The sequence below is a fragment of the Dinoponera quadriceps genome, unplaced genomic scaffold (assembly GCF_001313825.1).
Source record: "Dinoponera quadriceps isolate SergipeBrazil2010 unplaced genomic scaffold, ASM131382v1 scaffold566, whole genome shotgun sequence".
NCBI lineage: Eukaryota > Metazoa > Arthropoda > Insecta > Hymenoptera > Formicidae > Dinoponera > Dinoponera quadriceps.
In genome coordinates this window covers 2,836,741-2,851,328 of record NW_014555972.1, presented here as the reverse complement: position 1 = coordinate 2,851,328, position 14,588 = coordinate 2,836,741, and the positions used below count along the sequence as shown (strand labels likewise).

Sequence of the window (14,588 nt, the reverse complement as noted above, 5' to 3'; positions counted from 1 at the left end):
CCCCCCCCTTCTCCTTCTTTCTTGCGGTGGTCTTCCTTCTTTCGTCGTTCCTCGAAACGACGGGAAACAGGACGGTCGGGTTACGATGGGCGACACCGCCAACGAGGTGGTATCTGATGACATAGACGGGAGCTTGAGATAATACATCCCTCTGTACCAACCGCCGGCACGAGTGGTTAAAGTTCGTCGGGGTAGTGGAGAACGACGAAGGTGTGGTTCCGTGTGTACGTTGAAACGAGGCCTCGCCATTTTCCGCAAGACGCACGTGGTATACGCGACCATCAGGGGCGGGTTCGCGTCCTTCGACGTACCTAATTAGCTCAGGCGTCGCGGTCACTTAGAAGCCGTTGACGACACGACGGAAACGTTAATTAAGAAATTTGTTAATTGAGGGCGCCTGAGCAGGAGAATGCGGCAAGGTTGCGATCGGCAAAGTTCGTCTTGGTATATGCGTCTGGCAAGTGCTGTGCAAATGAGAGAGAGAGAGAGAGAGACAGAGTACTCCTTTCGATTCGCTCGGAAATTTCCCGTTGACCCAGGAATAATCATCTGGGGGTCACTTCATACCTCAGCGATCCGAAAATGAAGCTCATGTCGCAGTGGGTTTTTTTTTTACTGATCGGAAACCAATATGCGCCTTTCGTTTGGGCATTCAGAGACCTAACCTGCGCAACGAGAATAGACTATGACCCGTCTTACTTCGTAGTATAAGCTTGTAAAAACACGTTGAGGTACAAAACGACCGCAGGTGATGGTTACGTAACCAAAAAATAAAATGACTTTTCCCAGGTTGGGAAACAAACCGCGGCGGGCCCCGCGCGTGGAAATGTTCTCAGGCACAAGTTTTCTCATATACAGCATAGATTCCGATATTAGAATGTTCAAAATTGTCTCAAAATACGTTATCCTATCACGATCCTATTGCGATACCGATTGGGAATCTCATTCTTATCCCCAAACATCAGATCGAATTCATTTCGCGATTTTGCCGCACCGTTTGTGTTTGCCGCGTGTGCAAACGGGAGATAATTATCAACTCGGTTGAAATCGGTTGAAATCACGAGCGCGAGGAGCCTCTCTGTTAATTCGTCGCGTTAGGTCAGTGCGGCCTTTTGTGTATTTCCAACTATTATTCTCTCTCTCTCTCTCTCTCCCTCTCCTTGATAGTCAAACTGGTGAAACAAGCATCCATTTTTCAGCGAACGCCGGCTCGCCCAGGTTCTTTTGTAAATTCCCAACGACGTTTTCTTTGGTAGTCAAACAGCCGGGGCGAACACTCCACTTTTCAAGCGAACTGCTCGTAATCCCGCGTACCTGAACGCGAATCACGTTTCTTTCTCGTGACGTAATCCATCCTCTCCGGCCCGTCCGTTTCTCTCTCTCTCTCTCTCTCTCTCTAGCTTTGGCAATTCACGAGATGCATTAGCTGTGAGTGAATTCCCTTCGTTACGACGATAGCCGTAGAAACGGTGGGAGTCGTAACTCGCGAAAAGCTCGCGGTGGGAAACAGCAAGGCCAGACACCCGTCAGCGGCCACCACATAAATGGCCGCGGGCGGCGTTCGCCTAGGCGTGCGGCACGCTGTTGCGTCTTCTGGCTCGGCCCGGACACCGACTGAGCATGCTAATGCGGCCAGGGGAGCACAATCAAAGCGCCGTCGGGACGATACATATTCAAGCGGCCGGCATGGACAAACACACCGAGCCGGATACAGCCGATGACGGTTTAAGGCCGATTCACGCTCGCGACGGTCGCGCGACCTGTCAAAGCTTTCTTTAACGAGAATGTAATTACGAGAGAATCCGGATGCAAATAACGAGCATCACGGGTGTGAGATACATTCGTTTGCGAAAGTGATCCAAATTTGGGCCCTTTGTACGTTGAACTTTTAATAAAAAGTGTTCCTCTATTTGCGCTTAATCGTTAAACTTTAAAAGTTACCGTTACAAAACCATCGGTTTCATGACTAATCATGCATATAAAAACGGGATTTTCGCGTTTATCGTTGGATCCAGTCTAAATCACAAGTTAACTAGAAAATGAAAAACCGGGTTTAAGAGTGTTGAATTGATCGTAGAATCCAAATGTCGACTCTTAATGCCGTTCTCTTCGACGCACTTCGGAATGTAGTTGACGTCTCACGGGGTGATTTGTTTGAGAAATTCTTAATTATAATCCTTCGTCGGACGTCGGATAAATTTTAAAACGTTTTAGAAAGGAAAGCTTTGCAAGCCGTTCTGCAAACGACAATGCACGGAGGAAGGGAGACTGTTTGCCAACGCTAACGCGAACCATCGGAGTAATATTTCGTAAAAATAAATCGAATATGCGTTATTAAATGTGAAATTCGAAATGGATCGTCTAGAAATCGACTATCCGTATTTCTTTGACATAACGTGAATATTACGTGTTCAGCACCGTTCGACAATTAATTCCACAATTTCGCGAGAACGCTGATCGATGCTGTTACTTAGTTGCGCCACTAACGCCCCGAGCAGATTACCATATAAATTCTATCGTAGTATCTCCCTCGTCAAAGCATTTCCCGCTGGTCTATATCGATATATCGATGTCTATATCGATATTGGTGAAAAAGGCGAATCCTGACGATTTGCGCCCGCCGTTTCGTGCCGAATCGCACTGATCAAAATGAAATCCACGTCCGTAGAGCAGCGCGTATGAATTCGTCGGTTGAACTTTTAATGCTACTTTGACACCCTCAAGTCCATACATCGTATATGTTAAAAGGACATCCTAGGGACGTCCGCTTAAGACATCGTCGTCGTCAAAGTAGGAATTACCGTAAGAATTGAAATCACACCGAAAGAAGGATTTGGTAACAGGTATTAAAATTTGGCGAATACTTGCCGACGAAACATTTTATTACCGCAACCAAATAATTTAGTTCCACTTACTGTACACACAGTATTGTAGTTTCGTATATCGTATATTTAGTGTACGAAACGAAATTATTTCGTTGCGATAATCGAACATTTCGTCGGCAAATATTCACGAAATTTCAGTACTCATTATCGAATCCCTTATTCAATGTATTTAGCTACCTTAGCCGCCCTGTTGCGCTGTAGAATCGAAGATTTAACAGAGATTCGACACAGGGGCGACAATTTCGACTCTGTCACGGCGCGCGCGAATCGGCCTTTACAACACGGACATATGCGCATCGCGCGCGAGGAACACACGTGGTAACAAGGCTGAGCCGGAGAAACGGTCGAGCCGAGGGACAGGGGAGACGCGCGCGAATAGCCGGCTGCAGGTACAGCCTGTATACATTGCCAGGACAACGGATTCCAAGAGGGTCTATGGCGGATGCGAGGGCGCGCGCACGAACGCATATACGACCGACAAGGCGAAGCCCATCAATTTCCCATTCAATTCGCAGGCCCGTCTCGCGCATCCTCCTCCTCGCGTCTACCTACCTCGTCTTGCAGCTTGCACAGAGCGACTCGCGAGGATCAGTTTCGCGTAGGTATTCCGTTAGCTGGATTCTACCGGGGCTTATACCGCCGCTGCATTCCCGTGTTCAGCCCGTTTAGACGCGTCTAGGCTGTCGGATTTTCGCCTCGCGTCGCTCGAGAACAGCGACGGGCTTGCGAAGCGGTCGTAGAGACTATTATCGGTTTGGATAAGGGAGAGACCCGGGCGGGCTCGAAAAATAAAGGACAGGGTAGCTAACGTGTTTTATCTATGTACGCGCAGTCGGACACAGGACAGGTTGCGACAGTTTTCTTTTTTATATGTTTCGGAACACGAAAGAAACGAACCCGCGCGGTAGATAGTCAGACAGCTGTCAAAATTATACGTGCACGTGTAATTTCGACACGTACGTATTGAATTTTGACAGCTGTCTTCTATCATCTATTGCGTGCGCGCGTGCGTGTCCCTATGGTATAATTTAAAAATGGATATTTTGGACGATCTTCCACCGACGATATCGAAATGCCTCGGCCGCAAGCTGCTCGGAATTCGAAAAGATTTTAAACAAATCTTATTTTATTCAATCCTCCTATCTGACGCTCGACTTTCGAAATATCGCACGATGTGGTATAATCCGGATATCAGCTTGAATGGGGACGACATTGCGAGCGGAGACTCTGAAAATCTCTGACCGAGATACCGCGAGATGCGATAGACTTCGCGGCGAAGATCCTTTCGAATCAGAGTCGATGAGCTGAAGGCGCAGGCCTGTATTTTAAACGAATATGTAAAACAATAAAGCGAATGAATGCGAGTTTTCGGCTGTGGGCGAGGCGATTTTAGTACGCGTGTGTTTATACGTGTGTATATGTCCTTTGTATTTATTAATATAAGAATATAACGTGTGAATAGTGCTTATATATTTGCTCGATAAATACAATATTTATAAGTGGCCTGTTTGATACCGTCACTGAAAATGTAACAAGGCTGAACCTTACAACTTTCTTAACGGAGCCTCGTGTGCGAGTGTACGGGCATAGTTACGTGGCGATATTGCACTTTATCGTACTCCTGAAAGTTTGGAACGAAACGGAGCTAATGAAATTCGAATCGGTGTGACCTTCTTTTTAATTTTGCACAGCTGCATTGTAGCCCGACCTGAAAATCGGTCCATTACCGGGATGATGTAACGGCGCAGCGAGTTCCTATCTAGGTATGCGCGCGTGTGTGTGTGTGTGTGTGTATGTCTGTATGTGTGCCTGTCACATTACAACGTAACGATACGGTCAAAGAGGTTTAATGCGAAACGTATAGTCGCATGCAACGGTAACGGTGTCGCTATCGGCTAAATGGCACGTCCTAATTTTATACCGCTTATTTCCGATACGATTTTACGTCTCTAACGAGCGCCGGTATTGCGAATGTGAATTCACTTTGCAGCATCGTGATTACGGCGACTGTGAGCGAAATCATAATTATTGATTTATTATATTTAGAAGCGCGCGAATACACACGCGGACGATAAACAGAGCGCATTCCCGTCCCCCCTCCCCTCCCCCCTTCCCCACCGCAAAACGCACGGATCCGTTTAACTGGCGGAGCGCACATATCGCTAATTGCCGCGCGCTTTATTCTCGGCCCGACGAATTCCGTGTCAACCTCGTGAAACTCGTCTTGCTGATCGTAAATTTATAACGTTCGTTTTCGGTCGTGCCGCGTTTCGCCGCGTCACACTTCCGGACGAGACTGGGGAAAGTCAATAATTACTCAGCGACGCGCTGTTCGCGGAACTGTTCGGGATAATACTAATTGTTCCCGCGTGACGCGCTGTTTCTCGTTTCTACTCTTTCGCACCTTTTCCCCTTTGTTTTTCCTCGGGGGCGCAAGGACGCTTCTTCTTCGAGGACGCGCTGTACGCACGACAACTCTAGGGTATTTCCCGTGAAAAACGCTTTCACAAAACACTCCTCTCCTCGAAACGAGGAGAGAGAGAGAGAGAGAGAGAGAACGCGATTTACCTCCGTGCTTCGCTGCGCTCCGTTCGAAAACCCAGTTCGAATCTGCGACGTCGAGAAACGGTATCGGCTCCCGCGAAAGTGTAGAGTATGACAAAGGTTCTGATAAAATGAATGGACAGGATGTTATTTAAAAGTATGAATAATAAATGGGCTGACCTTTGGAGGTGGGCGTTAAATACTTCGGAACTAAACGACTATTAAGAACGGAATGTTTCGGTGACAATAAGCAAAAAAGGCCTCGTAGGCCTAACATGTTATTGTCAGGGTTAAGTACCATTAAGATGATAAAAAGGGAACAATATATTTCCTCGCTATTTCTGCAGTCAAGTTTCATCGATGGAACGGATCACTTCTGTGAGCAGACACTTTTTCATCGAAATTTTGATCTGATCTGCATTTACTATACTCAATAACCACGGCCACCGGTGACTATTGACTGTGTTTCAGCGATGATATTCTGATTACACTTTAGAGATTATGAAAATACAGGTTTGGCACGAACATCACACTCAGACAGGCAACTTCGTATTCATTGTTCCTATAGAGAACGCGGAGAGAGCGAGAGAAGGGAAAGAGAGAGAGAGAGAGAGAGCTCCTTCGGCATGTCTTTGACACGATTCTTATTAGAATAATCATCGAGTTAATCTCCGGGTCGCGGGTTGCACGTAGAAAGGCCGCCGCTCGTCTTTTCTCTCGTAGGACGCAGCTAATTCGCTAGCGTCGAGCCGAGAGGTGCGTACGCTGCTCCTGGCTGCTGCTTCACGCGATGACTACGCATTCCACCGGCTCTTTGACGCGACTCCCCGACGCGTCTCTGCATCCGTGCCGGTGTTTCACGCGTCAATGCGCCGAATAACGGCGCATGCCTGCTGCTTTACGGTGGCGACGGCGGCCGTGACGCGTCGTTACGCCTCGAGCGTCTCGACGACAATTAAGCGCCGTGAGAGAGAGAGAGAGGGAGAGAGAGAGCAGGGTCCTCCTTTGACGCGGCGTCGATTCACCGCCCCAAATCAACCGATTCCATTTTCCGCCGAACGACCGTCGGGAATCAAACTTCCCGTCTGCGACGGAGCGCGTCGTCGTCGTCGCCCCGCGCGATCTAATTCGGTTAGTCGTTTTAGAAGGGCACCTCTGTTGGTTACCGAGCGGAGAATCGCAATTATTCCTGCGATCACAGAGATAGTAGCGGCTGATCGGTAGCTGACTCGTTAGGTTAGACGAAAGACACGTTACGCGGAAAGTTTCACAACAGTCAATTTCCGCGACAGGTTGATCGGTATCGCCGGGACACTCGCCTCGCCGACTTCCGCGATTCAAGGCTCGAGAACGTCTGAGAAAAACAGCACGGGGGGAAATTCCATCGCGGTGAAGTGTCAGCAAGTGACGTAAGCATACACGATTGAGATAATCGAGGGCAATTGACCGAGTAGAAACTTTATATAGGAATTTCCCTTCCTTCTTACAGCCGAGTTTTCGTCCGGTCTCCAGGCAACAGGAAATTCAGCCACACGAACTGAATTTTCTTTCTTCGTGTAGTTACAGCTTTATATTCGTGTGCAGTCGCGGCCTACAGCTGCTAAGAGCCGCAGTTTATTAATTATCCCGTTCATCCTGCTCGTCCGCCCCTTTCGTGTAGACGCACTTTTCTTTCGGGCGTTTTTCGCGCGTCAAGTTCCCGCCACGGAGGCTCATCGAACCGTCACCGTTGAGGCAAACAATGGCTAAGTACTAGAAGGGGGGCCGATAGGACGGGGGTTGTTAATTAAGTATCGACCTGTCGACAGGAGTAATACATAATTACGATGTATTCTTCGTTGCTCGTCGGGAGGGAGAGCTTTTTACCCTCCCCCCTCCCCCTCCTCTCCTAGCCGCATGGTTCTCTCCTAACACGGCGGCGAAGACTAATCAATTTTCCATTCACCGGCAGCCGCTGATGGATGACTTACGATCACGTCGGGGTTTTAATAAATCAACATCCGTCGCCTCTATCCGGGTCTGTCATCAGTCTTCTTAGGGGTTGACCTCGCGTCGAAGAGACGCGCTGGTAGCGCTAGGTAGGCGCAAAATCGCCGTCCCGCGGACCAGCGCGCGTTCGCCGCTGTCGAGCGCGTCGGTCGCGAGGATCGATCTATCGTCCGAACCGAGGATCGACGGGGGGAGGGGGGAGTCGTTGGTTTATCCGGGTGATCGGACGATTTCCTTCGATACGAGGGAGTAACGAGATATCGGGCCTCGTCCGGAGGTATGGCAGAGAGGGTTGGATATAGAGGTATGTGACACATATACAGGGTGACTGACAATTTCTGACGTAACGCTCGGTGTATAGATACATTGAGAGAAAAAATATCTAAAATATAAAAAATATTTATTCGAAGGATATTAACAACATATATATATATGTTATTTCGAATATATATTTCTTTCGGTGTGAAACAGATCAAACAGAAAAGGAAAGTCACATATCGTTTTATAAATTTCGCAATGGTTAATGAGAAGTTAATTATATGTATATGAATGAATGAACGCATAAAAAATGGTGAAACAGACTTTGTAGACATGTATAAAAAAAGATGTAAGAAGAACGGCTTAATTCTTAAGATCTCCTAGCAACGATGAGTATCAGAGCCTATAATGTCGATCCCATCGCATTCATTCGCTCATATTGCTCAATTAATTCCTAACTATCGCAAGATTGGCGAAACATGACTTTCCCGTTCAGTTGGCCCGTTCTACCTGCACATGAGCGTTACGTCGAAAATTTTCGGACACCCTATACATGTATGAGCACGTCTATATGTGGAGCGCAATAAGTAAAAGAGGGATTTAATATATCTGAGAAAATCATGAAGCACGAAGTGGACTTTATATTTCCTTTATAGCATCCAGGCTGTAATATCCTGCGATATATCTGATCTGCTCGTAAATTTCCGCGGAAGAAAGTGGCCAGAGAGAGGAGGACGGGAACGTGGCGGACAATATATACGTCGCTTTCTTATTAACCGCTTCTTTCTTCGCGGACGGATGATGGAAAGACGTAACGGAGAATTTCCCGGGCTATTGATTCGTATCGATAACGCACGTCGGGTGATAATTGCGCGCCGTGTATCATAGGGTGAGATAATAACCGGTAGGTAACCAAACGACCCGTCATTTTTCCGAGCTCGATCTTGAAAGGGCGCCCCTGCACTATGGAACGGATGAGAAACATACGCCCGACGAAGAACAGACGTACGCATATATAACATATATATATTATGGATCGTATCACAAAAATAGGAGATCGGAAAAAAGTAATTATACGACTTATAGTCTGACTTATAGCTGAGAGAAATCAGCCTATTAGTGTCAGGGAGAGTATTGGTGCTTTAAGAATAATCGTAAGTCGCGAAAGGTAATACCGACATTATTAGAATTTCAAATAACTTCACAAGCATGGCTTTGTTCCGACAATATAGCGAAGTACTCCTCACGCTCGCCGATTGGAATATAGATAGATAAAAGCGCTCATTTTCGTTCTGGTTACCTGCACTTACGAGCGTTTAATAAATTAAAAAGGAAAAATATACATATTTATGTGAAAGTTGAAATACCAGAGAAAAGTAAAAGAATATCTTAATATGTAATATCGTAATAAGAGAGTCTAAAGAGCATGGTGAAACAGCGGCTAGGGGACATTATCTCCAAAATTCCGATGACGACGGCGGACTTTTTCGGTTTTTATCCGACGAATTAGCGATAGGTAATCGCACCCCGCTTCATTTCACTCCAAACGCTGATCCTGAAGGCCCGGAAGGTATTACCGTCAGTGCCACGAAGGGACAAACGTCGGGTGTGGCTTATCTGAACGGACGAGTGGTTTCACCGGAATTTGCTTGTAACCGCTCGTAGCCGCAGTGCACGCTGGTTCAGCATGTTGAAGTCGCGCGTGTATAGTAATTACTTAACGAAGTAAATACGATTACACGTACACACACACACACACACGCGCGTCCCAGAAATATTTGTCGTATCCGAGCCCACGTTGAGACAGCAGGAAATAATCGTACTGAAAATTGCATCGACAAAGTAAAAGTATCTTTAATACAATACGAGTATTTTTGGATTTATCCGTTGAACAGCAGAGAGATGTAATACATATTATGTAACATATATATATTATGGATCGTATCACAAAAATAGGAGATCGGAAAAAAGTAATTATACGACTTATAGTCTGACTTATAGCTGAGAGAAATCAGCCTATTAGTGTCAGGGAGAGTATTGGTGCTTTAAGAATAATCGTAAGTCGCGAAAGGTAATACCGACATTATTAGAATTTCAAATAACTTCTCGAAAAAAAAACCTTTTTCTTTCGCAGCAGCAGATCCGACAGATTTGTCTGTATAAGTGACGTGCACGAGATTTTCTGCTTCACGTACTGACCTAGTTTGGACCCGGCTTGTTTTACCTCATCCCTTTGGGCGTCTCGAAATATTCATTGGGAAAACTTGTTAATTCCCGTATACGATCCGAATATCGTCAGAATAATTAAACGAGTAATTAATAATATCGTCATTGATACCAAGAAATGTGAGCCAAAACGAATAGTAATTAAATATATAATAAAAGTTTTGTCCTATATTTTTTATATTTAGCGTTCTTGAAATGAAATTTGATCGTCAAATATGTACAGTATCTTATATCGGATCGGAAAAATTTCCATCCTGGCGCATCAGAAAATAAATGTTAAATCACGTCACGGGAATTAACAAATTTTACTGTGTTCCACAATGTTTCAAAATAGTATTGCTATGGACTACTGAGTGGACTACTAAGATTCTACATGAAATGTTGAAAGAAGTTTCGTGCATTTCAAGTCAGACGTTAAATGATACATTTCTTGTTTTATTTCCGACTAAATCCATTTGGTTTTCGTCACATAAAATGACTTTTACATCAACATGTTCGTTTACCAGGATTTATTTAGAAAATTGTCCCCAAAGATTATCTCGCGTTTTTCCTCTTTTTAGGTTACACGTAACTGTGTCGATCAGATTTAGTGATGACATGAAAATTGAAAAAAAAAAGTTTTCTATCACATATGCACGACGCTGGCTAGCGAATGTGTCGAACGCATTCTGAAACCTTTTCTACTGTCATTCTCTCAGGAAAACCGGAAAACGAGCGGAGGGATTGTCCCCGAGATTAATTCGCGTTAATACCGCGAAACGAAGTGGTTCTAAATCAAACGTGTGAGAAAATTCGAAATTCACTCAATCTTGGAGCGCTAATTTCACTATCGATTATACACCTGCCTTCTATCGATCGTCCAATTTAGCCGGCAGGAGTGCCGTACTAAGACGTCTATGGTGGGTACATAATGGGGCAAGTACGTGGCACGTAGTACGTGCCACGTAGCCGGCTTATCAGAGGCGCGCAGAGGGATGCCCAGGGCAGGCTTATCGACTCAGCGGCTTGACAGGCTTCCACGTCCTTTCCCACCTAGTAGGTGGAGCGTCGAAAGATGATGAGCACCGATCGAAGGACCCCCGAGACCTTTGGCGGCTTTCTCTTGGGGGTGGGCATGCGGTAAGCCTCTGTACGAAGTCGTTGGTGCGTCGTGAGGTAAGAGGAGATAGCGCGGCTGGCCTTCGCTGACCGATATTACGTGCTTAAGAAGCTCACGGCCATTGCCCGATATCGCGACAGCGGTAAACAGAACCTCCCTTTCTCTCTTATCGGTTGTTCAGGGTTACATGTCGTACGGGATGTGTGAAAAAAAATACATTTCTCTTTCTGGCGTTTTCTCATTCAAGAGATTCGGATCAAAATTGTTATTTTCTCATTCTGATAAACTTGTCAAGTGACATGTCATTCGACATGTCGCTGTCCACGAATACTCCACGTAATAATACGTGTCCACGAATATCCATGTAATTCGGAAAGAAAGACACAAATGATAGGTAAATTGTCAATATAGGGCAATGTGAGAATAAAGTGACATATTTTCTTGTGTTAGTGTAGACGTGATACTCACAAGTTGTAGTGCACATCCGCCATGTTCGGTCGATAACGAAGCGCTTGAACGAAAGCTTCCTCCGCTTCGGCTACTCGCCCCTGCTCGCTGAGAACGCTGCCCAAGTTGCCATAAGCTGCAAGCAACATAAGTCATATTCGATTTTGCATTCTACGTTATTACTTGGTGAAACGTTAAAGATTAATGGGCTCGGGTCGGTGTGGTCGTGCATGGGTCAATGGTGGCGTGATACAAACAGACGGATGAATGTCACAATATTTTTCACGCACATTGTAGCAGATGTGTATTTAAAAAATGGCCATGTAGAGACTTCTTTAATTTATAACTCAATAGTTCCTTTTTTTCTTAATTTCTAAAAGTCATCTATAAAACGACGTTTGAAATGAGAATATTCCTTTAACACTTTGCGGTCCGCGGCCCACCCGAAGACGCTTGACTAATGTGTTCGAACTTCCCGAAGGCATAATACGAAAGTAGCCACGCTTATTTGGTTGCTTTTCTTCTTATACAAATATTACTATCTAAACAACTATTGAACTTAACGTATTCAAAAAACTTTTATCGTGAAATTCATTTTTTTCTCTATTATTAAACATCATAAAAGTTAACTTTTCTGTGAGAGCTTTACTTTCTGAGACCATCCAAATCATGGTCTATTTTGAGCTGGAAGAAAGTCAAACATAGATACTATCGATTTTTTAAGTGCATAAATTATATCAAGAGGATTAATAAAAGAATAGAAAACATATTTCTCTTCTCGTTTACATGTGCTTGCAAACATTGTTTTTTTCTCCGCGGATATAAATTAATATTCTCATCGTCTGATGATTCTGACGAGATTCGTCTCACGACACGTCGACGAAATATCGCTAATACATCATCTATGACCGTATAATATGAAACAAAATAATATAAAATACGGCATAATACGAAACCAACCAATAGATAAATAAACAAATACAATTAGAGAACACGTGTACGATTGATAAATAATAAATCAATGACTGATTGTAAGAGGCGTATTTACCTTCTACATCTTGAATTTCTTTATCTGAAGAAAAATCTGCGTTAGGTAACATTTTTTGCTTTTCCTCAGCTCACAATAGTATTTACACTGTTAAGATCTGTCGATCGACTAGAATCGAAAGACTATTCATATGTTTCGCATGTTGTCAATTGCTTAAAACCGTATGTGTTTCGATTTATCGATAAAACCAATGTTGTCGGATCGCGACGGCACAGTGCCGTCGACCGACCGGTACGTCGAAACGTGCGCGACGGCATCATGTCGTCGACGGACCGCAAGGTGTTAATGAATGACGCACAGGTGGACCGACATCGTTATATTTATAACGCGCATTATTGCAGACGTACGCAGAAAGAATATGGGTGGTTTTCGAAAAATTCGAGAAATTCGGGGCAACGAAAGAGAGAGAACGGTTGTCGGTTTCCGTGCAGAATACGCCGCTAGAATAGCCGTGGTAATTGTTAACGGATGGCATGATGTGCAGGTGTGAAATACGCTTTACGCTTTCGGTGTTAATTATTATCCCAGCGGCAATTACTTGAGAATTATCGCGATCAAGATACGCCCGCCCATCATTTCTCTGCTTACGTGCTCGCTCCCGCTACACGGCTTGTAGTTGAATATTCAACTCGTTAAATGATCAGCAGGAAGTACCCGGGAACATGGTTACATGCTGCGCGCACGCACGCCGCGTCCATATAGATTACCCCTCCAGACACCGGGGCTAATATTTTCGTCGTTATTCCACTTTCGGGCGCCGTTATGTAATATTACCTCAAGTGCCGCTTGCAAAAAGCAATTCTCGCGGCACTCTCTGCCGATACTAATTCTGACGAATGCGGGATCTCGAAAGCGGAATTATTTCTACGAAATCGGCATCCAATGGTGAAACGCGGATCATGCAGTGAATAAAACGCACGTGAGTGACGTACTCCGGCGCACTGTTATCGGCCGATCCAAATGGAATTCATCGCGACTTTATTAAATTTACATATTTGCACAATTGATGACTTTAATCATATACTCGTTTCGGCTTTCGTCATTTTGCGCGCCGAGCGCATCTCCGAATAATCACTCGTGCAAACATCCACCGGAATAACGAAAATGTCCGAACGTGGCGGGTTTAAGCTTCCTCATCGGCTTTATCAGACGCACGTGCCTAATCGTAAACGACGCGTCATCGCCGCAGCTGACCACCGCACGATAGTCTAAAATAGATATTCCTTAGCCAAAGCTCACTTTTTAACCTGTCACCTCAAGCTGACGTAAATACAATTTTATGGTGTCTTATAGTCGAATAATAATAAGATATTTATTATTCATTCATTATTCTTTTATCGGTAATGATGCTGAAATAACGTTCGCTCAAGATAACCTTTAGCTACATCTGTCAAAATTGTGCTATACATTAGATTATTTGAATAATGATGCGTGTAGCAGCATTAAATATATTTAATATGCCAAAGAAACGCATGCCACGAAGTAAATAATTTCACATTTAGTTCTTATTTCGGAAATGAGACAATAATTGAATTTGTGGCTGATATAAATGTGATCTTGGAAATAAATGTCACAATGGACAAATATTTTATTAAGAAAACAAAGAAAAATTACTACTCCCGGATTAAGCGTTAAAAAGTATCCCCCTCCCTCCGCCCCCGACGTTACGATTTGCCGGATACCACGTGAGTTAAATCAACAAGCAGTCGTCACTCGTGGATGACGGTGGGTGACATCGTGCCGACTCGGAGAAGAGAAGAGGAGCGACGCGTGCATCTCTGCGGGGCGCGCATTGAACGCGATGGAAGGGCAACGGGGGTCGTCCGGCAAACACGCGAGCGAGAACGCGCGAAAGGGGAGCCAGCGAGCGAGCGTCGACGGCCTGAACCAACAAAATGTAAATTTATTTCTCGTAGCGGAGCAGCCTGTTAACACGGTAACACGCAATTTCTGTCGGCGCAATTAAAACGCGCTGTGACGTCGCCGCTGGCACCGGTGGTAGCGCGTTGTGTCGACGTCAGCTCGCGTGACCGCCCGTTCCTGCAAGCCCCCGCCGTTCTCTCTCTCTCTCTCTCTGTCCCGCGCCCGTTCG

General features: G+C 45.1%; 1 protein-coding gene across 4 annotated transcripts in view; it reads right to left on the bottom strand.

Moving 5' to 3' along the window:
• LOC106746419 (transmembrane and TPR repeat-containing protein CG4341) overlaps positions 1-14,588 on the bottom strand; it is a 270,936-nt gene that overhangs the window by 86,124 nt on the left and 170,224 nt on the right. For all 4 annotated transcript variants that reach the window (XM_014623013.1, XM_014623016.1, XM_014623014.1 and 1 more), the window contains one exon: positions 11,470-11,584. In XM_014623013.1, the coding sequence (XP_014478499.1) occupies positions 11,470-11,584 (115 nt within the window). The remainder of the gene's footprint in view (positions 1-11,469; positions 11,585-14,588) is intronic.